The following is a 23,886-nucleotide window of genomic DNA, read 5'->3' on the forward strand; positions in this document are numbered from 1 at the left end:
GCATATACATTAGGCCGAATTATATGTGAACGATTTATTGTCACATGCAAGCAATACAGCGACCTTCAGAATAGACTATCAAATTTAAATCATCACATGCATATTGCAGACACTTTGTTAGGTACCGTGTCTGTCGTCGTCGTCGTCGTCGTCGTCGTCGTCGTCGTCGTTGTTGTTGTTGTTGTTGTTGTTGTTGTTGTTGTTGTTTCGCGATACTGTTTTGGAGATATATCCAGCACAGTGGGAATGCGTATACCTCCCACATTATGAATATTTATATAGGAATGTTTAATAATTAACAAGAAGTCCCGTGTCGATCAATTTAACAAAATCCACATTCGAACTGTTTGTTCAGTCAGCTAGTAGCGTTGCTGTGGGTCGAGTCCTAGCGTTTATTCAAGAATATCAACGGATGCGTAAAGACACTGGCACTAAACTGTAACAATTTCTGCAGCATACTGGATCAGACGAGGCCTGATCTTGAACTATAGGTAGGTTACACATACACACAACAATTTTGCTAGCACACAGGTTAATAAGCGGCGAGATAAATTTCAATGTAGAATATAAACTATTTTTTTTAGTCAGGCTTAAGACCACCCTCACCCCCTCCTTCTAACTAAATTGGTCAAAATTGAAAAATGTTTCACTATACGATAAGTCAAATTTACCCACCTTAAGCCAACCTTTTTCCTACCTGTGACCCACCAAACTACCTCTCTGTCAACGGGTAGTATGAGACGAAATGACACTTTTGACTTTTTACAGCCCCCAGGGGAGAGATCACCGGTGGGTAAATTAAGTCAAAAGTGGAACTTCATCTCATACTCACCACATTTACGCAACCTCTGCTAAAGATCGATCTACTCCGGTGGGAAGACATGGTTACATATGACTTTTTGTATAGTGTTTCAGCATATTCTCAGATCAGTATATATTGCTGTATGAAAATGATTTGCTACAACTAAAAGAAGACTCTTGCGATTTGTCAACGTCTTTGTACATACTAAATTATGAAATTTGAGGTATGCATGTTCAAAATAACGCCGAACTATTGCTGGAACCCATTATTTATCATAAATTCTGGCATATACATGTACTATTCAGGGGATGTTTAACCTGCTCTTGTGATTACCAAAAGGAACATGTGTATAAAGGTTAGATGCAGTAGCTTTCAGATATAATGATCACAGATCGACAGACAGGCAGACTAGATAAAATTCGACTACTACCATTCCCACAGACAGTTAAAACCTAAACTAGAACAATTATATTTGATTAGGTGTAACACATTCGATCTCATTGACCAGTTTAGTTTGTGGAGTAGGTTAATCACATGCATCAATAATGGGCATAGTAATGGCGCTAATTACATAGCAAACTTTTGGTCACGTAATGCAATGGTTTCATCGTCAGATAGAGACCTAACATTTCGACCTGGCCGAGAGATTTATACAATAATATACAGTTTTGACCAGGGCAAAGTTACTGTTTCGTATATACAAAGACGACTGGTGTTTTTTGTCATTGCATATCTTGTTGATCATACGACACTTATTACGTCTCAGATCAAGTTTCTGTTTTAGATGTATACTTTTCCTTGATCAGTGCATGATGAAATTGTTGTGCATAACCAGTGTTAGAGTTATTTTGTACGGATTTATTGGACCAGGTAACATTTTCCTGACGGTGATTTCAGATGCGAGTCTCAAACGAAAAAGCGGGTCTCAAGTGAAATAATACGGTGTTTCAAACAAAATCAGCTACATATTACATGCTTCTTTGTCATAAAGAGAGGCTTTTGATTTCTGAATACACGAAAAAAAGGATTCAAAGTGATGTACTTGCTGCTTGACGTTGCCTTGCGTCAATTGCAATAAGTAAAGTGCATACATGAAATGTGTCACCTGTTTCAAGTTATGATCAAATGTACACGTTTTGTCCTCTTAGGTCACTTGATGCAAATCGAAATGTCGACGTTAGTTGAAGAAATCAATTCTAGCCTAACTATATCACGTCATGACCCATTAATCTGAGGTGGGTGACAAGTAATTCAAGTATAGTCATCAGAACTGTTGAGATAAGGAGACACATTGTCATTGCCAGTACGCATGTAAATAGAATGGTTGGCGAAAATCAATATTGTGGCATTTTATTTTGTCCCCTTTATTGACTATCTGTTTTTATCTAAACATGATATTGACAAGAATAAGTAAAACATTATTCTTACAAGATTTATGATAAACCCTCATTGTCAAAGCCAGTACGCATATAAATAGAATGGTTGGCGAAAATCAATATTGTGGCATTTTATTTTGTCCCCTTTATATTGACTAACTTAACATGGATATTGATCTCATTGATATAACAATAAAGCATTAATCATACAAGGTTTATGATGAACCCTCAGTATTAACATTGTTAAAACGCAAATCCGATTTATTTATTTAATTATTTATTTAATTATTTATTTATTTATTTATTTATTTATTTATTTATTTATTTATTTAATATATTTTTAAAAAACTTTGTTTCAAGAGGGTTAAAAATCATACAGATAACCTGGTTAGCTAAAAGCTAGTCTTCCAAAGGGCCCTGTAACTTTTTTCCTTTACATTAGTATCGTATATTGGTATTAGGGAATAATATAATAGTAATATAACAATATAACTTTATTTCCATTTGCCTAAAATGCATTGTAAATTGGCTTTCCACTTGCACTCGTAAAGAGGTAGATCAAATTGAAAACTAAAGATTGGAAAAAAATCAATGAAGCGTAGCACAGAAAATTCAAGTGAAAAGTAAAAGCAAAAGATAAAATTGATGTAACACATCAAACGATTCAAAACACACATGATGCTAAAAAGATACAATGTTTGAGACAAACATAACACTAAAACAAGTGGTAAAATATCCTAGGACTGGTGTAAAATGCGGATCGCAGATGGATAACAGCTCTCCCTAAAACGTTTTGATTTTGTACAATCACCTGTTGTTAATTTAAAAACGCCCACTTAAAGTACAAAGGTAATGGCATTGGACAGTGTGCGCAACGGTTGAAATAACTCCAGTGAGAAATAGTCTATGCAAGCGCGGGCAATTTCACTACGTGGACAATAGTCTATTTAAAGAATGTCATGTCATTCGATTCTAACGAATGACAGCTTGTGTAAGAACGAATCGAATCACATGATCGACCGCTGCACATCTATTCTGTGCATGTTTTTCTGTGTTGCGTGCTTTAGGTGACAAAGTCAGTTTAAAACACAAGCTAAATATTTGCAGAAATTTGGAATAAATATAATTACAAATGGGTTGTGGGGACACTTGAGCTCCTAAAAACAATACCTTGTCTATTCTATGGTTAGCTGCATTTACAGATTAGAAATGAACCATGAAAGGGAAAACCTTTTTATCGATGACGAATGGTGATGAACAATCACAATGAGTGGACATGTGAAGGATTAGATGAATGATTGCCTGGGAAATATAAACAAATTAATACTCGGGCTGGCACTCTTTACTCAAAAGTTGATGATGCCCAAGCCGATGGCATTTGGTAAAGAGTGCCAACCCTTTTGGCAGGCACTAAATTATGATATTGCCCTCGCTGGCATGTGTTATTATTTAGCTAACATGCGTCACATTCTGTGCCTTATGCAATTTGTATATTATATATTCCATAATTTGAAAACGTTGTTCTAAATTGGCGCATTGTGTTAATATTGTATCCTACCAGTGGTGCAATAATTGGATATTGCCTTATACCAGTGTAACATCTGGATATTGCATCGTATCAGAGCAATTATATTACGTAATGTCAATGCAATCGTCTAAATAATGTACCCGTGAGTGAAACACAAGGGTTTAAACACGTGAAGTTTCAACACGTGTACACTTCCTATCAATGCATCTTAAAACACAGATGAATATAATAGTAAACAAATCGAACACAAAATGCCTATGCAGCTGAAGTTTTCAACAAGAGTGCATGTGCCTAACGCCGAATTAGTGTTCATAACGTTAAAAGTGGTGTCCAAGTCAGCTCTTGCACATCTGGTGGTAGAACAATAACTTCAAGCGTTTAGTATATGTTATATGTTTGGCATGGAATTGAACTATTTATCAATATTCTTGTACAATGCAGACGAGGATGTGTGGTATCTGGGCAGTATTTGGATATGGAGGCCACTTGCCTGGTTGTGTTACAAATGCAAACAAAATTGCAAGCCGTGGAGCGGATGCTTTCCGCATTCAAAATCTCCAGTCAGTAAGGAATTGCTGTATCGTGTATTTTCAGAATGCTATTCTTGAAACTAAGAGGAGAATGCAGCCACTCCAAAGTAAAGAAGGTCCAAGTGTGTGGTTATGTTATGATGGGAAAATCTACAATACCCTAAAGGTAAGAATATTGACATTACAATTTTAGCTCTAATATTATCATCCCTTTTCCATCCCTTCTTATAATTGGCGACAGAGTGAAATAGGGAAATAAAATACAACTACTGAAAGACAATTCCAATTGCTGGCAAATATATGTTTATTTCATATACACATGTTCGAAGTTGATGATAGTATACTTTACTGCTTGACCTCAAGATTGCAATCATTTACTTGTTACCATCTCGAACTTTGCAATCTGCAGCTGTATACTAGAGAGAAAAAAATCTAAAGGCTTTCGGCCCTTACAAAAGGCATTCAGTTTACACCTGATTTGGTGTTATGATGAGAAATGTAGAATTAAGTATGAGCACCCTTATTTAATTTTGTATTATTTTGTGATTTTGGTACCCCCCCCCCCCTTCAAATTCAACCAGTTTCAAACATATCAGTCAAATTGATGCTGAGAACCATTATACTACCCCGTCCAATATGTGTCTTTCGATGGTAACTGCTGTACAACACCTTGTATAGCTACATTGACCGACCTTCAATGACTGTGTTTTCAGATTCAAGAAAAGAATGGTTTCAAGACGTCAACCGGAAGTGACGGTGACTGTTTCCTAGACTTATATGCAAAATATGGTATGGAGAGGGCGCTGTCCTTTCTTGATGGGGTGTATGCATTGATATTGATTGACGAATTGAAGAACAAGGTTAGATTACATTAGTGTTTTAATTTATGTTCGACAAAATAATGTATCAATATGTCAATCAATCAATTGATTGATCGATTTACAGACAGTGACTGAGTTAGTTAGTCAGTTAGATGGCTAGGCTGTCTTTTTGTTGGTCTAGTCAGAGTTGGTTGGTCAATCAATCAATCAATCAATCAATCAATCAATCAATCAATCAATCAATCAATCAATCAATCAATCAATCAATCAATCAACTGATCGATCGACCAGTGAGTCTGTGTCAGGCAGCCAACCTGTATGTATGTATGTATGTATGTATGTATGTATGTATGTATGTATGTATGTATGTATGTATGTATGTATGTATGTATGTATGCGTGTATGTATGTATGTATGTATGCGTGTGTGTATGCTTGTATGTATGTATGTATGTATGTATGTATGTATGTATGTATGTATGCATGTATGTATGTATGCATGCATGCATGCATGCATGCATGCATGCATGTATGTATGTATGTATGTATGTATGTATGTATGTATGTATGTATGTATCGGGTATGTATGTATGTATGTATGTATGTATGTATGTATGTATGTATGTATGTATGTATGTATGTATGTATGTATGTGAGCCTGATTGCCGGCCTGTCTCTTTCTGCGAGCCAGTCTGCCTGCTTGCATGTATGTCTGTCTGTCTTGTCTTTCCGTCTACCCTTATATTGTTTTGTTACAATATAGATACATGTCTTCCGTTAGGTTTTCCTTGGACGCGATGTGTATGGTGTGAGACCATTATTTACAAACTTACGCAGTAATGGAACCCTAGCCGTATCCTCAGAAGCTAAAGGTAACATAAATTTATCGTAGGTATAAGCATTTTACACCATGTTTCAAGCGCTAATGTTTACTATTATTACCCTGACACAGACGTATAGTGACAAAACAGCCCTTTATACCCCATTGTAGCCATTAAGATTACAAGCTTTTAAAGCTTTCATATTGCCACCACTAAATTATCAGGTCCCAAATTATACACCTGGGTTTGTTAGGGCACACTCGGTGTTCAATTCTTGCCCAAGGACTTTTAGAGTCATACATCAGAAACACATGTCAGTGGTCAGACTCGAACATGCAACTTGTGCAGATTCAAAGCCGGTCATACAAACCGCCATTAAATGCCATTCCACCAAACTACATACATATAGACATTCACATGATTTATTATTTAATACAGGGCTGATTGGCTATGTAAATAATGAGGATAAGGATATAATACCTTTCCCACCTGGACATTATGACGAGTATGACATCACAACCGACGGTACCGTTTCCTTGGTGACAAGAACTCAGTTCCATACAGTCGGTATGGACCCAGGCTGGCTTGTGTTAGGGGGATATGATGCACTGCTTGGTGAGTCAATTTGAACAGAGAAGAAATGTACATAAAATGACTAGTGTAGTCACAAAATACGCATATTCCGGTTATCAGATAAACTAAATAATGTTTAGTTTGGGCACTAGTGGCGCTGTCGAGGAGCACCCTTTAGACCGAATGGCCACGATGGAATATGTTATATATTAATCCTTGAAGGACCTGTTTTCTTGTAAATGTGTGTGTGTGTGTGTGTGTGTGTGTGTGTGTGTGTGTGTGTGTGTGTGATTACACCCTACACAAATGTAAAAAGAAAAAACCTACAAAATATGTTCGTACAATAACGATAAATTGCCATCCTCAGTCTCATTATTTTTCGACCTCATAAGCTACTGGCAATTTTTACGACCTTAATTAGCATTGAAAGGGTAACCATTTACATCTTTTTGAGAAATAAAAAGATTGTCGCATTTCATCATGTGCAAACTAAATGCGCACACAAAATATGCGTACTTATCCTTATCCTTATGTGACACTGTTTGAATTATATCTATACAGGAAATGACATCAAATCTAACATCAGAACATTGTTGATTGAGTCTGTGAAGAAAAGAATGGTATCCAATCGTAGAATCGGCTGTCTCATATCCGGTATGTTGTTCCATATTGGGAAGGGATGGGAGGAGAAATGAGGGATTATCCCCAATTTCCCTTTTCCTGTCTAATCAGCTATTACATGTGGAATAAGATCTCAAAAACCTTTGATGTTACTTTCTTGAAGAAAATTCTAACCCTATCCCACTTAAAATCAAATAAGCTCTAAAACAAGATTGTGAAGCCCCTATGTGATTGGTTTGTAAACATAATGTCATCACTACAGAATTTCACATAATCCTGTGCAGGAAATATGGTGAACACATTTCGAGGTTTCTTTATAATATTTCAAGTTTAATACGTTACTGGTGTGCTATATAACTTCGTCAACCAAAACCATGGAAGTTGATATCAGTAATCAATGCAAGCAGAAATAAGTCTGATCAGACTTTTTGTTGCTTGTTTGCCCGTAAGAGATGAACGTGATTAAATGTTAGTCTGTAAAATAGCATATTCTCCTTTGTGTAGGTGGGGTGGATTCAAGTCTTGTGTGTGCAATTGTTGTACGGTTGGCAAAGGAACGAGGTATCAATTATCCGATACAAACGTTCACTGTAGGAATGGAGGGCAGCACTGATCTAAACGCTGCAAGGCAGGTAAGATGATAACTTTTGTAGACAGTAAAATACACTATGTTGTTCTGCCTTCATCAATCGTCTGATTGTTTGTTTGTCTGTCTGTCTGTCTGTCTGTCTGTCTGTCTGTCTGTCTGTCTGTCTGTCTCGTAAAATAGAATATTGGCTGTGAAAAGCTTAAAGGTAAGCTTATAGTTTGTTGGTGTTGTTGTTGTTGTCGTTGTTGTTGCTTCTGCTGTTTTGGAATTATTAATTACCAAAAGATGATAACTTACATTAGTATGAGTTGTCTGAGTGTTCGCTGTATGCAGACGACTCATAGTTTATGATCTAGACTGTTTTAGAATGACCTTAATAATGTTTCTGAGTGGTCCAAACTGTAGCACTTCAAACTTAATTTCAAGAAATGTAATGTGATTACTTTCAGTAGGAAGAAGACTGTCATCTCTCATAAATATACGATTAACGGCATCAAAATCGATCGTGTAAACCAAGTCAAAGATCTTGGCCTTGCCCTCTAATCAAATTTAAGCTGGCAGTTACATATTCAGGACATCGTCAACAATGCTTACAAGCTAGTTGGTTTGACAAAGCGTGCCTGCAAGTATTTCCATAACTTTTACAATTCTTGTATCATTAATTTATATAAATCGCTTGTATGGAGTCAACTGGAGTATTGTACACAAGCTTGGTCACCCCATCAGAAGTATTTCACTAAAATTAAAAGAGTCCACCATAAATTTCTCAACTACCTTTAATTTGGAAATTTAAAATCGTCCCACGGTAAAGGGATAGGCCTCGATTACAGTAATCTTTGCCAGTATTTCAATATCCAAAGCCTTCCATCTCATAGGATGCTGTCTTTTTTATATAAATGTTTAAATGACTCTTTAACTCAATGTATATTGTTGCTAATGTTTCGTTTCATGTGCCCTCCACGAATCTCCGTTCCAACTACACTTTCTACTCAAAGGAAAAACTCGTTTTTACTTTGGACCTTCAGTTTTATCAATACTTGCAAAACGATGGTATATTTTCCAGTCTCAGTAATTTTAGAAAAACTGCCTTAAACCAATTTAGTTAATTTGTGAATTTAATAGTAGTTTCAGTACTTTTATCTTCTTCTTTTTTATTTGTATTTTTGTTTGTTTTGTAAATATTGAATGCACTTTAGTCTTTTCCAATTTCTGAATGTATGTAAATGGGGTAATCCTGTAGACATCTCAAGTAAATAAATAAAATACTAAATACATATGCTAGCCGGAATTTATAATTGATATATTTGGTGTTCTTTTCAAAACGCTGAGTTATTTATGCTGAAAGAATGTATCTTGGATTTTAACTTATTTTTACATACTTAGCTGAAAACATTGTTTTTGGAAACTAATCAGCATGAGAATGGATCGGAATCACTTTTAGTCATCATTAAGGTACATTAAACTAATTAGACGTAAGCCAATGTATGACTTATTTTAGTTATCCTCCCCCGCTAAAATCTTTTGAAGCCGGAGTGTTATAGCTAAAATGATATGAAGGCTTGGTGTTTCATTCATGGGACATTACGTTTTTGACACAAAGATAAACAGATGTCAACTCTAGACTAACAATAACAGAGACACAACAAACGTAACTTGATCCTTAGTCCAATCACAGTGAAAACTGATAAGCATTGCTATTCTTTCACAGTGCAGTAACAACAGGCTTTCAATGAAACCTTACACAAATGGACTTGATGATTTTAATGGTTGCAATTGTTTATTTTCTAACTGATAATCAACATTTCAACTTTACTATTCTACATTTCCACTGTATGTAATTGTTTCTTTGTATTAAAATTGTATGAGGGTGTGTATCAAATGTCATGTTACATGACAGAAACACCAAGCCTACATAATTTTAGCTACACAAATTGTCTTTCCGCTAAATGTTTTGAGCGCCAAAATCAATACATTCACAATATGTAATCTTTTCAGGTGGCAGACTATCTCGGTACTGAACACCATGAAATTGTCTACACCGAAAAAGAAGGCTTAGATATCATTGATGACGCTGTATATTTAGCGGAGAGTTATGACGTCATGACAATAAGGGGCAGTATCCGTGAGTATATATCAATATACTATGTCAAACAATATATTTTTGAAGAATTAAGATGTAACAGTGCATTCAGCTGCTAACAGTATGTCATCAGCTACAAATTATTTCTGACGTGTGTTGGCTATGTCAGAAGTAGTAGGATGACGTCTATTTTAAGGAGACATATGGTTTGAATTATTATACACTTATCATCTGGCTATGAGGGCACTGCAAAGGCTGTTATGCAGCAATTACATATCGAGGCTGAAATCCAAGTGAATTAGTCGCAACATAACTAGAACAAGGGGTAAAATGACGTCCACTAGTTCCCGAATAAAGCCAGGCAAGAATTTGTTTTTATATCACATCACATTATCGGGCACATATTCCTTTCATGGTCAAAGCAAATCACTGTTAGCACTCCCTTGCTGAATGAATAGTGCCCTAGAGGAAATATATGAATGCTGCGTATGTAAATAGAGGTTACTGTGGGTCACTAGTCCATACCACATGATACGATCTAAGCCAATCACTGAAGGCTGTATGATTCTACGGTTTCAAATAATATAATTTAAGTTTTGTTGCAGTCCTGTTAAATATAATTCTCAAATACAACAGTTGAAGTATAACGTTTGCACCAGACATACTGTGTCAATTGTTGTGATTTGACTTTGCTGTATAATGAACTTGACACAATGCAATGTGTTTTAGTGGCCTATATGATGACACTGGCCTTGATACTGATATATATTTTGGTGAGTTCCCATGGTGACAAGAACACCATGATACAATTAAAGGGAAACAATAAACAAAAAAATAAAGGTATTTTGTTAAGTTTTAGTTATGGACAGTCATTTCATGATTTCATGTCACATAAATATCGCACGATAGCCAAGAAACACCAACTTGGAGCTTGCTTCACATTCATTGTTCTACTCTGTGACTGTCTTAGCAATGATCCAGTGTTGCCATATGGGAATCAACATACATACATATGTATTAGGTGAACAACGGAGAAGTTTACTATTTATTAAGTTTAGATAACTGTAGTCTCGGTTACCCACTGCAGTCTTTTGCCGTTGAGGGCAGAAGCCCCAAGCAGCGTCTGAGAAAATGCAATGTCGCCGCTTGTAACAAGATGGCTGCACAGAGAGCCAAGAGTATTTTGATTTATTTCTTGATGAAGATGTTTTTTCAAAACGTTTAAACTGTGATTTATGTTGAATATATTCAGAGTTGTTGAAAATGAAAATGCAAAAGCATTTTTTCCCAAGCAGTGACTGTCCTGCATCTCGTCAGCGGCGATATTGCTCCTTACAATAGGCGCCATTGTATTTTCCCTGACTCTGCTGGGGGGGGGGGGGGTGTGGTTATGCCCTCAACGGCAAGAGACCGAGTAACCGAGACTAAAATAACTTGCTCATCTAATACATACGCATGTATGTTTGTTTGTCTTTTATTTTTTGAGTGCCGGGAATAGCTCATCAACAAACGATTTCCTGACATGACAAACATATTAAACACTATAACACATTTCTACAGTATTTCTTTTAACACCCATGAGGTTACTTTGGACTATTGATAGAATAATGTGAAGCAAGTTCTAATTTGGTGTTATCATGGCAATCGCGCGATTTTCGTGTGGTAGAACTCATGAAATGACTCTCCAGAATACAAAGTTTATGACAATGATTTTATTCCCTTGAGTAGCGCCCCCTTTAAAACACTCAGTTATCACATCATGTTTGGTAAATTTATGAGACCCTTCTGACGAATCCTCCGCCGGGGGATAAACGGATGTATGTTCCGTTATTGGAATAAAGAAAGACTTGATTTTGTATAAGTGCAAATAATAATTCTGCATGCTAAAAGCACCGTGTTGTATGATTCTTCTTTACAGCCATGCAGCTACAGTGCAAGTATATACGCGAAAATACTGATTCTGCCGTGTTATTCTGTGGTGAAGGCGCGGATGAGGTATTTCAAGGGTATGAACAGTATTTATCAACATCATCACCTGAAGAAGCTGATCAACTCAGTCGACGTTTACTGAAAGATGCACACTATTATGACGTTGTCAGAGTTGACAGGGCTGCTTCTGCTAATGGGTAAGTTAATAAGAAACAAGAGCAGACGGACTCCAACATGTCCTTATTTTAAAAAGCAATCACCATGGTAGGGGCCACATGGACACCCACATCCTCCTACTAGCCATCATGGTGTCTCTCTATTTACTGTGTCGATGTATATAGGTTAGAACCTAATATGATATTTCTCATTGTGAAGTTCACATCTCATCTACTGTAGAGAAATAATATCTTAATTATATGGACCTTGAAGTCTGTTGTCACTGTTTCTTTAAAGGGGTACGCCACTCCAGGCAATAAAGACATTTATGTAAACGTTTGATTGTTGAGAGTCATTTATGATTTTACATCCAGAGCCGTAGCCTGACCAAATTGCCAAATTGCCAAGGGGGGCAGAACTTTTAGAAAAGTGCTAATTTACATAAATTTGCATGCGATTTACATAATATATATTTTAGCATACGCAATTAAATATCATATGTAAGGTCAGAAAAAATAAAAAATACTGGTCAACGGGTAACCTAACCCATCACATTGGGTAAGTAGGTCGATTTCATTTTTTTCACAATGCTTGACAAGGATAAAACAAACCATATATAATGATAGCAAAATATTTCAGGTCGAGTTTAGATAGAACTTATTCAGTCATCTTGATACCATTTAATGCAATTTGTCTGCATAGCTACAGTTAGGAATGTACACAATTTACGGTTAATAAACAAATGGTGTAGTTCCTCTCAATCTCTCTTCTAAAAAAAATGTTAAGCCCCACCAATTGAAACTCAAGTATTATTTTAGCCACCCCTTCTGTCACCTACACTACAGTGGAGATATAAAATCATATGGTACAATGATGCATTGGAAGGAGACAACTCCAAAGGTGAAAAAAAATGAAAATAAGACAGTGTAGGAGGCCATTTAGAAACATAAAATATCAAACCATAGACATAATGAAATACCAGAATTGAAACAGTTATGCTATGCATTACATATTATTTGGAAGTGTATTTTGTTGTGGCAAAGCTGAAAGATATTATGCGGATGTGCACATAGTAAATTACTTCTCCTGAAGTTTAATTTGGTACCAAAAAATCCCGAATAAAGAGCAAAACATTTCAAGACTTTCAGGCTTTTGATGGCCCAATGGTCGTAAATTAACTATTGTTCAATTCTTTTTAGTGCACATTGGATATTTAATCTCAATTCATGCTTGTATGCAACATCAGAGCCAAGTAAACCACTGTATAAGATATTATATTATTTGGAATAGACTCAAATATATATTATTACGTGTACTATTCAGAAAATATAAAGAAATATCCTTAATTTAAAAAAAAAAGAAATGCGAAGCCCGCATGAGGATATATTGTCCATCACCAGAAAAAAAATATATGGGTAGGTTGAACAGCTTTTTCATTTTTTTCTGGCCTAATGTCGAAAAGATGTCACATTCAAAGTAAAAAAATGGATGGTGCTTTCTCAAATAAGTAACACAACAAAATAATCATTTTCTTTACCCAACTCCAAAAACTGTGGCCTCGTTTATGTCGGAACCCAAGGTGAACTCAGTGAATTCTCCTTGCCATTATCATTATCATTATAATGGAAATTGAAGTTTGGATTTTGATGTCGAAGGTACAGCTCTGTTTACAAATTCAAATTCCATAGCAAATTGTCGCTTCAAAATGAATTGCGGAATAACGCTAGTATCAGTGTGCAATGAGATAATTATATCAAACAACATTTTAACCAAAGTCAACGTCGAACACAATTATTGAAAGAAATATCTTCAAATAGTGGATCTTAAACTGCGTACCTAGTTTAATAGTTTTTCAGGGCCACCATATATTCCGAAAAAGAGATCTACCGTTTTATCAGCATGAAATGTTTTAATAATAATATAAGGAACAAGATGTAAATGAGACCTAGACCGCATCTTCAGAGTCACTGCATGCAGAATAGCAGGCGACCTCACGTTGAATGACTTTTTCCGTCTTTTTTTGAGACTTTCAAGACTCGTGGAAAATGCACAGTGCATGTGCGCACTTCTTTTGTACATTCCCGCACAAAGAATTTTTAATTTGGACACATATTCAAAGTTAAGCCAGCGTACAATAGCGATATAAGATACATATTAGCCCAATATGATTAAAATCCGATGTAGATGTCGGCTAATCGTTCATTGATATTTTACCTTCGTTATTTTGCCTTGTTTACATTTTTCCTCTAGAGGAGGCGATCAGGCTAGAAATGTAAACAAGGCAAAATAACGAAGGTAAAATATCAATTAACGATTAGCCGACATCTACATTGGATTTTAATCAGATTGATATTAGCCAGGAGTCAGTGTACAGTCACTTTAGTGAACTATCTATTTAAATCGCGCATGCTAGGAATCGTCACGTAAATACCGATTTTAATAGCATCGCTATGTATTCAAAAAGCAGCTTTTTTCTTTCTTTTTTCAAAAATCTCAGGGGAAGGGTCAGCTGCCCCCCCCCCCCCCCCTTGCCCCCGCAGGCTACAGTACTGAATGTTCATGGAAATGTTTCTGTTTATCCACACAGACTTGAAATACGATTACCTTTCTTGGATCACCAGCTGTCTGCATACTATCTCTCTGTACCTGCTGAGATCAGATACATCAAAAGTGATTCCCTTGAGAAGAACCTTCTAAGGGATGCATTCGATGGATCTGGATGTCTTCCAAGGGAGATTTTATATCGCCCAAAAAAGAGTTTTTCCGTGGGAGTGTCTTCTAGTAAACAATCGTGGGCATCGATGATACAGGATCATATCGAGACTCTGGTGAGTGGTGGAATGTGTTATTAGTATGTATGTATGTATGTATGCCTGCCTGCCTGCCTGCCTGCCTGTCTGTCTGTCTGTCTGTCTGTCTGTCTGTCTGTCTGTCTGTCTGTCTGTCTGTCTGTGTGAGTATGTCTGTCTGTCTGTCTGTCTGTCTGTCTGTCTGTCTGTATGTATGTATGTATGTATGTATGTATGTATGTATGTATGTATGTATGTATGTATGTATGTATGTATGTATGAATGAGTGTGTGTGTCTGTATGTATGTATGTATGTATGTATGTATGTATGTATGTATGTATGTATGTATGTATGTATGTTATTTAGTATCCATCAACTGTTTGTCTGTCTGTCTTTCGGGTGATTCATAATACTTGGATGTTATAACAAATTCGATCACATGGCTGATTATCTCTTAAATTTGTATTAATATTTGAACCTGTTCTTTTACTAGGTAAGTGCGGAAATGTTAAAAACAGTCCCAAAACTATATCAACATGCTACACCAAAGACAAAGGAAGCGTTCTACCTAAGGAAAACCTTTGACAAATACTTTCCTGGTCAAGCTGAAAATCTACTACAATACCTTTGGATGTGATACTGCATTCAGAAATGAAAGAATGCGACATTACTAAAGTGGTACTACGATGTAGTTTACATAGAAGATAACCTCCATAATATAAGAGGCAGGTTTGTCCAAGTCGACCTGGCAAGCATTCTCTTATGCAGCCTGTGAACTCAACGTTTTAATGAATAACAGAAGCTGATTGGTTGAATAATGTTATGTCTATAGTATGGCAGTTAATTAATTTTCATGACAACTATTATGTTGACTGTGACTGCGGATATTAATATGATATACTTGACCGAATATCGAAATATAATCTAGGTAGTAGTTCAACAAATAGCCTTAATTATCACAGCCAATATGCTAATTTTATGCTGATTGTCACCAACAGTAACAGATGATGAGACACGGCCAAACTACCATATTTGAAATACTGAATTCTCAGGCAGTGTGAAGAGAATATGACAGAACCCAATTACACGAGAGTGCAAGTGTGGCATACTCAGGGTATTTGCACGAGTTCTTGCAGTGTTCTTTGCGCCCGTACTTTCACGAGGGTAGCAATTGAAAGTGCAATCGACAACAGTGCAAGCACGAGTGCAAATGCCCCTGAGTACCCATGCTCTCACTCACGCGGCATGGGATTCTGTTATTATTACATATGTTCAACTGAAACATCACATTTCCGTAACCAGATTTAAACTGAATGCCTTCCGTAAGGGCAAAGTTTTGAGATTGTCGTTACTACAGACAATTGTTGAATACAACAGAACACATGTAATGTTATTTTTTTCTCATTGATTACTATTTGCTCATTGCTGTTAGTGATCTCCTGGCCAACCGCAACATACCATTTTGTTCTTTCTTTTAAGATTTGTCATTGTTTCCGAATTTAGTTAAATACTTCTCCGGATTTGTGTGATTTGTATGTTTTTGTTTTGTTTTGTTTTGTTTTGCTTTGTTGTTGTTGTTGTTGTTGTTGTTTCGATCAACTATTTTTGCCCTCATTAAAATAAAGTATTATTATGTACTGTGACATTTGTTGAGAATGTAAAAAAAAAAAATAAGCGCATCGTCGTACCACTTTAGACGACATTTCCTGACAAGAAACTATTTTTTTCTTTTTTGTGGCCAATCGAATATATGCCAATGACTTATAAAAACTAAAAGCTACATGAATAATATTTTCAGGACAAGTGCGCTTTGGTATCGCAAATGCATGTAATATCAAATTATATTGAATTTGAAGTGTGCATTCTTGAGATATAGCCTTATTACCGAAAATCATTAATTACGTAAATTGCTCATTAATATTCACGGGAGTTTTACCAAAACCTAATCAAGTCTTGCCATTACCCTACGAAATACGTCTTCAAAATTTCGTTTGAATTGAGAAAGCCGTTATGGAGAAAACAATGACACAGACAGACAGACAGACACAGACAAACACAGACTTCCACCCACTAAATGCTTACGGAAGAAAAAATGACAATATGCGCTCACGCGCTTTCATATAGAGTGGAAGATCGCGTCCTCATTTGTATTCATTAGCATATAGGTATGCAATGACGTTTTGGTAGTGCACTGCAGTGCAAATGCCACTAGTATTTGCGCACACTGTGCACCGGTACAGGTAATATCTGGTACATATGTAATAATGAAAATGTCGGCTACCTATTAGTTAAATATACCAGATTAGAATTGCTTTTATGGTTTCATTCATTACTACAAATATTTCACATTTAATTACTTATCTATTTTTTTCCATTACTAAAATATATTGAAAATATATATCAATGTTTAAAGCGCTAAATGATCATTCCGATATGACGTCATACTGGAATACTCCTCAAAGATAAACTGTCTAAACGTATTATGTTTCTTAGTTCAAGAAAGGCCAACCCATTCTCATTTAAATTCTAGAAAAAAATTATCTTTAGAACGATACATGAGAATGTAACTGTGAATAAAGTTATCCAGGATTCTGGATTCCTATTCCCAGATTAATTCTTGATTTACAACGCAACTGATGGCATTGTACGAAAAGTCAAATTTACCCACCTTTACCCAACTTTTACCCTACCTGTGACCCACCTAACCACCTTCTCTGTCCTGGGGTAGTACGAGACGCAGTACCACTTTTGACTGTCTATAACCCCAGGTGAGAGATCACCAGGGGTAAATTAAGTCAAACTTGGAGTCTCATACCACGTTTGCAAAAACTGTGCTCAAGATTTACCCCGACAGACAGACAGACAGACATGTGCAGATAGAGTGATTGACAGACAGACACTGCATCATGACTATAGCACTATTGAACCCCTTACTGGTTCAGTTGTGCTAAAAACCAACGACTGATAATCCACTTTAAGGAGGGGGGGGGGGCAAAGGCGTTTGTCGTTGCTGCTATGGTTGATATCTAGTGAGACTCAAAAAGCAACTTTCACCATGATATATTGTGCGAGATCTCTAAAAATAGGAGCAATAACTTTATTCAAATTAGACATGGGCTGACCTCTGTACACCTGAGTATTGAATTATGTTATTGGAACCAAATTACCAATGCAGAGAAACTATAATGGACTGGATGTCGGGCAATGTATTGTGGTACTTGAAAGTTACCCAGTGATAAAAGTCGCCTCGACCTTGTCCAGATCACGATGTATATCCGTATTTACATATCACTATTGCCCGAAATTGGTGAAAGTCCTACGAAAGACCACCACAATCGGTATAACTGAATGTTTTTAGAATGCGGAAATCTTAGTATGGTATAAATCCATATCTTAATATCTGTCATGATCTCATCTCAATAACAATAAAACGGAACACAGGAACACAATATACAAGAAGAATATTAAATTCAAAGTATATATAATTGTATTGGTATTTATAAGCCACCATAGCATCAGAAGACCCCGATTCTATTGAAAACACCATCGAGACAAACTTTATTTTTTGAAAGATATTCAGTTGTACTTTTTCTTGGAGTTGTTATACAAAGTTAACGTACACAACTTACAGAACAACACGATATACAATTAGCAAATTGTTAACATTACAGTAAACATTAATTCAAATCAACAAACGGTGACTATTTTCTGAAAATTAAGTCGTCGTCGTTATCAGAGAGAAACAGATCATCCTCTTCCTCAGTACAGCATTCCCGCATGTATGCCAACAAGTTGTCTGCCGTTGCTCTTGGGACGTTCTGTCGAAAGTTGATAACTCCAAATATTATATCAAGCATCTTGTTACCGTCTTCGGAAGGCTCAAGGAAACATTCTGTAACTTTGAATTTTCCTTTACGATGTTTTTCCTCTCTCTCTGCTTCTGAAATATTGCCCTTTAAAATTTCCTGTAGATCTTCCGACCCAAAGAATGTTATCATTGGATTCTTGTAATAGTCACTGATTTTGGCGGAACATTTCGGCCACCCTCCTTAACATATAATGAAAAAGACATATCTAAATTAAATACCCCTATATCAATATCTTATTCATCACTGTTTCTACCATCTCATTAAAAATACACATTCTCCATGTAAACTTATTGAGATCAGTAAAATCTCATTGGCTTTCGAGAAGTGACCATTTTTACACCAGACGTAAAACTGAAATGTCAAACATAAAGATTGGCGTTCCAATATCTTTTGTAACCATCAACATTTATAGCAGATTAAGATTTTGCATAATTACCAAAAAAACGTTTAAATAAAATATGCAAATTGACTACACAAAGACGATTTCGCCATTACTATGCAAACGACTGAATGAAATTAAAACAGTAGATCGTTAAATGATACAATGTAAAAGTGAAAATGTTACCTGATCCCATTCTGAATAAAAGTATTCCACCTTTAATCAGCCAGTCATATAACTTGCAAATAGTTGTAGCTCCACCTTTAAAGTGATAGGCACTATGGATAGCAATTATCACGTCGTATTGAACGTCTTGTCCTTTACTTTCTTCAATGAATTCATCGATGGTTTGAACGTGTTCTTTAAAGGATATCCCTTTCCATTCATCGATGTGTGACTGTATTAATGAGTGGAATTCATCAACTTGACCTTGAGCGGGCTCAATAAAGTCGTACACCATGTTGGGGTATTGGCGATGTAGAGCATTAATAATCGGCACTTCATTTTTACCTATAAGTAGAGACATTATTATTCAATCTGCAATAGCTGCAAATAGTACCATCCATCAATCGCTGGCACAACACACACTCGTCCATGCTGAACACTAATATAAAAAGTCTGTTCTTACCATTTCCAGTCCCAATGGAAAGCACTTGTAGTTCACCCTTTGTATCCAAGCAAAGCTTACCGAACACCTCTTCCATGTCAGCTACACTGTGTGCAATTCTTTCAGCAAGACCATTTTTGACACAAATCTTATATCGGTCATGGTATTCATTGTGATTGATGGTGAAACTATCCGGAAATTCTTCTCTCATTTTTAATGCCGATGACATCCTGTGATTATCAGTATATCGTTTCTTCTGAAAGAAAATTTGAAAAGAAAAATAATATACCAATACTACTAATTGCTTGTGTTTGGCATTGATGTGCTACTATGATAGCTCTCGTATTATCCAGTCACAAACATACATTTTGGCATTAGATGTTCTAGTGCAGCACAGAGCTAGGAAAGGAACCAACCAGATAATATTGTGTTGGATATCATTACCCAAGCGTCAGCTGCTTGCACAAATTAGACCTTAACTAAGAAACTATGTATAATCAATGCTTAAAAGAGCATGCTACTGAATAAAAACATCTGAATTAGTCTCAAAAATATCGTCATAATAATAAGTATTCCCTCGCCGACAATAGAAGTCTGTAAAAATAGTCTAGTCCAACCATCTTGTTAGGAAATATACACAAACATTTAAGACCATGAAAGTCCTAATTTTATCAGTCGTCTGATGATTGTTTTGAAACAACTTATAACATCCTTACTCTTTTGAATTAAGTACACACACACACACACACACACACACACACACACACACACACACGCACACACACACATTATAAAACTATGGTACGATGTACATGATTTCACATAATATTCATCTTTTGTACCTAACAGACACATGAAAATGTGGTGCATTGTTTTTCACTGTTTCTTTATGTGCAAAGTATTCGACTACGTGGTTTAATTCAGGTTTATACAGCCTATAACATACTACAATTTACTTTGCATAAGTTTTGTATTTTACACCAAGCAGATACTGTATTTTAAAGGAGTTGTGAGAATTTTACAAATTCATATGAAATTCACACGCTATTTCCATCCAAGCAATTGAGTGTACACACACACACACACACACACACACACATATATATATATATATATATATGTGTGTGTGTGTGTGTGTGTGTGTGTGAGTGTGTGTAGTTTGCAATTGCTAGAGATTACGAATCGTATCATTTGAAGCGCCCTGTATTATCAGCCAGCCAGAATAAAGTGTCTGCTGGAAGTGTCTGCTGGCTTCAACTTAGTCCATACTAAATTACACTATTTTAATTCAAAGTGTAGTAAATCATATACCTATTTTCGTGTTGAGTATACGGGTCAATCTAGGTCACTAAAGATGCCAATTCTCGATAACCATCGTTATGCAAATATTTCTGACCTGTTCTAAGCTTGGTAAATAAGCAATGTCCAGACTGTACACGCAACACATGTACACTACCATTGCTCTGTACCTGTAAACTGGTGACGTAAAGGGGTTGTTGACAGTCAATAGACCCTACACGAAAGGTAGGCAAACAAACAACGTGGACAGTCTACCAACAAGTTCACATTCCTACGATTGGATATAGGTATATCGTCATCTATATCGGTGGTTTTTTTTCGTAAAAAAGGTCTATAAGAAAGTAGAATGTAGACACTATCCAGCTGATCTGTCAGAACATAAATCTAATGACGTCTAGTGTCGAAAACATGAAGTTCAATCCCGTTGTGTTTTATATCGTAGTTTTACTTATATAACTTATTGTGCATGGCTGTAATATACCAACAGTGCAAATATATGAAATTAGATTTTATAATGTTTAGAAAAAACACCACAAACGAGTACATATACATTATCAAAACCGTCAACAAAACATACAAGGTGACCCACCATGTTGGAAATGAGCGTAATGCATCGTTACGTTTTTTCTCTCCGTGATGAAACAAGTTGTTTCACCCCAAAGCCAAAAACTGTAGCACTAGTTTCCTGTCTAGTTTGCAAAGAATACCATACATGCCATTTTAAAGGATTTTTGAGAGGATTTGACATCGTAATCGAGTCTTCAACCATCAACTGAAAAACCATTGTGGTACAAACAAGCATCAAACGTTGACAACACACTGAATGTATATAATATTGCCGTAACACGTAGGAACCGGTTGTTTCTGAAAATAGCGATTACGTACTCTTACCTTAGATTGTGTAAGATTGTGCAGGGTCTATGGTGTAAACGTTGTAGTTTGTACACGTACTCGTGATGCTAACTGAATGTACGGATTATTTGTCAGCTTATTTCAGACTTAAAACCACTCCCTTTGATGAATGCCGGCAGAGACGTGTCCCGTTCGTGTAGGGTACACGTCAGTGAACAAAGTACAGTCCGATCGCAGGTTCTGATGATAATACTAGAAACGCATGACTCCTGGGGCCTGGCACCCTATTTTGCATATGATAACTAGCTGAATCTTTTGGACGTGGAGAACTTGTGGTTAGTGTGGTGATATTACTTATCTGGATTGTTCACACATATCGGTTACAACACGCAGTTACACGCTAACATTTTATGTTGCGAGTCACACATTGTAATCAATTGTGTCAAGTAAATATTATCTTGCAATGACAAGAAGACGCATGTAAGGTCACATTGATTAATGAGACAGAGCAATCGATAGCCTCTCCTTGTCCTAACTACAACAGAAGTACACGGTATGACAGCATTGACTAGACTGTCGATGCAGTACCTGTAGTTTCGTTACGTCGCTAATAAAAACAGTGAAATGCTAATAAAAACCAGTGAAGCGAACACTGTTGAGTCACACAAAATGAAATATATAAGAAATAAAAAAGTAATGTCAAAAAGGAGCTACAATTTTTGCAGCAAACTAGACTGGTACTTCCATAGGGAGCGCATTGTCATCGCGTAATGTAGTCTTGACGAAGCGATACTATTATCCTGCAGAGCTCCGGGTTTAGTGGTCTGAGGTTGCAACAAGTATATATGCTGTGGTGAAGTCTGTTTTCCGTAGTGATGGTGTGACCTATGGCGTGATAATATGACGTAAACATGTACTACGAAGGTCAATTCAGGCAAAATAACGAAGGTAAAATAGCAATGAATGATTAGCCGACATCTACATAGGATTTTAATCAGATTGATCTTAGCACAGACATTACAGACGATATTTCCATGTATGTGTCAATTGGTGATTTCATGCAGCAGATCATTCGATGACTATATAGGTAGTCTCACTCAGACATGTGCAGTGAAAAACATTGATCGGACAAAACGATCGTGTACGTCGTTCCCAAGAGTAATTACCACGTTACCTAACTGCACCTATTTTAGCCTTGACTTTTTTTCGCAATAAGTTCAATCTCTAATACCATGTTTACATTAATCGGCTGTCTACCAGCAAGACAAAACACAAAGAACAGGTACAGGTCAGGTACAGGCCAGGCCAGTCCAGGTATCGACTCACTATTTTTTGGAGATTCACATTCAGATCCAAAGATTTGAATCCGTCATTATATTTGGTGTAGCTTTTCGAATAGTTGTCAGGTTATTTTTTCTCAGCGATACTCCCATCAGTTATCTTTGTTTTCAAAAATCTCCATGCAACCAGTGTCTTCTGTTCTCGAAATCACTCATGATGTGTTGTCATGAATAGCACGCCATTTCTTATCATATACCTCTAATTACGACTAAAAGTCAGTCTTGCAAATGTCATGTTCCAGGGACAACTTCAATTGTAAAAACACTTGTTGCTGTGGGCGCTATTTTAAGTTCTTCGCTTTCCACATAGGTGGAGCTAGCTAATCACACCATCACTATGAATCATTCATCCGAGGGTCAACTGACCTTTGAGAACATATAGCCATGAGAAACAACGAAAACCGGTATTACTTGAATATGTACGTATTGAGGTTCGATACACTGTGTGGTATAAACATTCCTCATTGGCTTCGTGGGAATGTTCCAGACAATTTTGTTTTTGTATTTTTAATATCTGACTTAATTCTAGTCATCAGTGTACAGGCCATCGTAATTGATAGCAGTAATCAATACAACTGTACTAAAGGTAGAAATAAGTCTGATTGGACTTTTCCTTAAGTTGATAGCAGTAATCAATACAAGTGTACAAAAGGTAGAAATAAGTCTGACTGGACTTTTCCTTAAGTTGATAGCAGTAATCAATACAAGTGTACAAAAGGCAGTAATAGGTCTGACTGGACCTTTCCTGTAAGTTGATAGCAGTAATCAATACAAGTGTACTAAAGACAGAAATAAGTTTGACTGGACTTTTCCTGTAAGTTGATAGCAGTAATCAATACAAGTGTACTAAAGACAGAAATAAGTTTGACTGGACTTTTCGTGTAAGTTGATAGCAGTAATCAATACAAATGTACTAAAAGCAGAA

The 23,886-nt window shown here is 36.3% G+C and overlaps 2 protein-coding genes across 2 annotated transcripts in view; one reads left to right on the forward strand and one right to left on the reverse strand.

The window, feature by feature from the left end:
- LOC144445290 (hephaestin-like protein) overlaps positions 1-9,859 on the forward strand; it is a 30,838-nt gene extending 20,979 nt beyond the window's left edge. Inside the window, exons 18-24 of the mRNA XM_078134832.1 lie at positions 4,301-4,402; positions 4,950-5,096; positions 5,838-5,928; positions 6,316-6,492; positions 7,012-7,104; positions 7,576-7,703; positions 9,656-9,859. Of these exons, the coding sequence (XP_077990958.1) occupies positions 4,301-4,402; positions 4,950-5,096; positions 5,838-5,928; positions 6,316-6,492; positions 7,012-7,104; positions 7,576-7,703; positions 9,656-9,859 (942 nt within the window). The remainder of the gene's footprint in view (positions 1-4,300; positions 4,403-4,949; positions 5,097-5,837; positions 5,929-6,315; positions 6,493-7,011; positions 7,105-7,575; positions 7,704-9,655) is intronic.
- Positions 9,860-18,316: 8,457 nt separating this feature from the next.
- On the reverse strand, positions 18,317-19,699 carry LOC144445292 (histamine N-methyltransferase A-like). The gene is made up of 3 exons (XM_078134833.1): positions 19,492-19,699; positions 19,050-19,373; positions 18,317-18,663 (listed from the first exon to the last, which is right to left on the reverse strand). The coding sequence occupies exons 1-3, from the start codon at positions 19,697-19,699 to the stop codon at positions 18,317-18,319; spliced, it is 879 nt and encodes a 292-aa protein (XP_077990959.1).
- Positions 19,700-23,886: the final 4,187 nt, after the last annotated feature.

This window comes from Glandiceps talaboti, chromosome 14 (assembly GCF_964340395.1).
Source record: "Glandiceps talaboti chromosome 14, keGlaTala1.1, whole genome shotgun sequence".
Lineage (NCBI taxonomy): Eukaryota > Metazoa > Hemichordata > Enteropneusta > Spengelidae > Glandiceps > Glandiceps talaboti.

Excerpts from the sequence above, each read along its gene's own strand:
- LOC144445292 (XM_078134833.1), bottom strand. The coding sequence starts at position 19,699 with ATGTCATCGGCATTAAAAATGAGAGAAGAATTTCCGGATAGTTTCACC. Across the intron at positions 19,374-19,491 it reads TTCCATTGGGACTGGAAATG|GTAAAAATGAAGTGCCGATT; the intron begins GTAAGAACAGAC and ends CTCTACTTATAG. Across the intron at positions 18,664-19,049 it reads TTTATTCAGAATGGGATCAG|GAGGGTGGCCGAAATGTTCC; the intron begins GTAACATTTTCA and ends TTATATGTTAAG.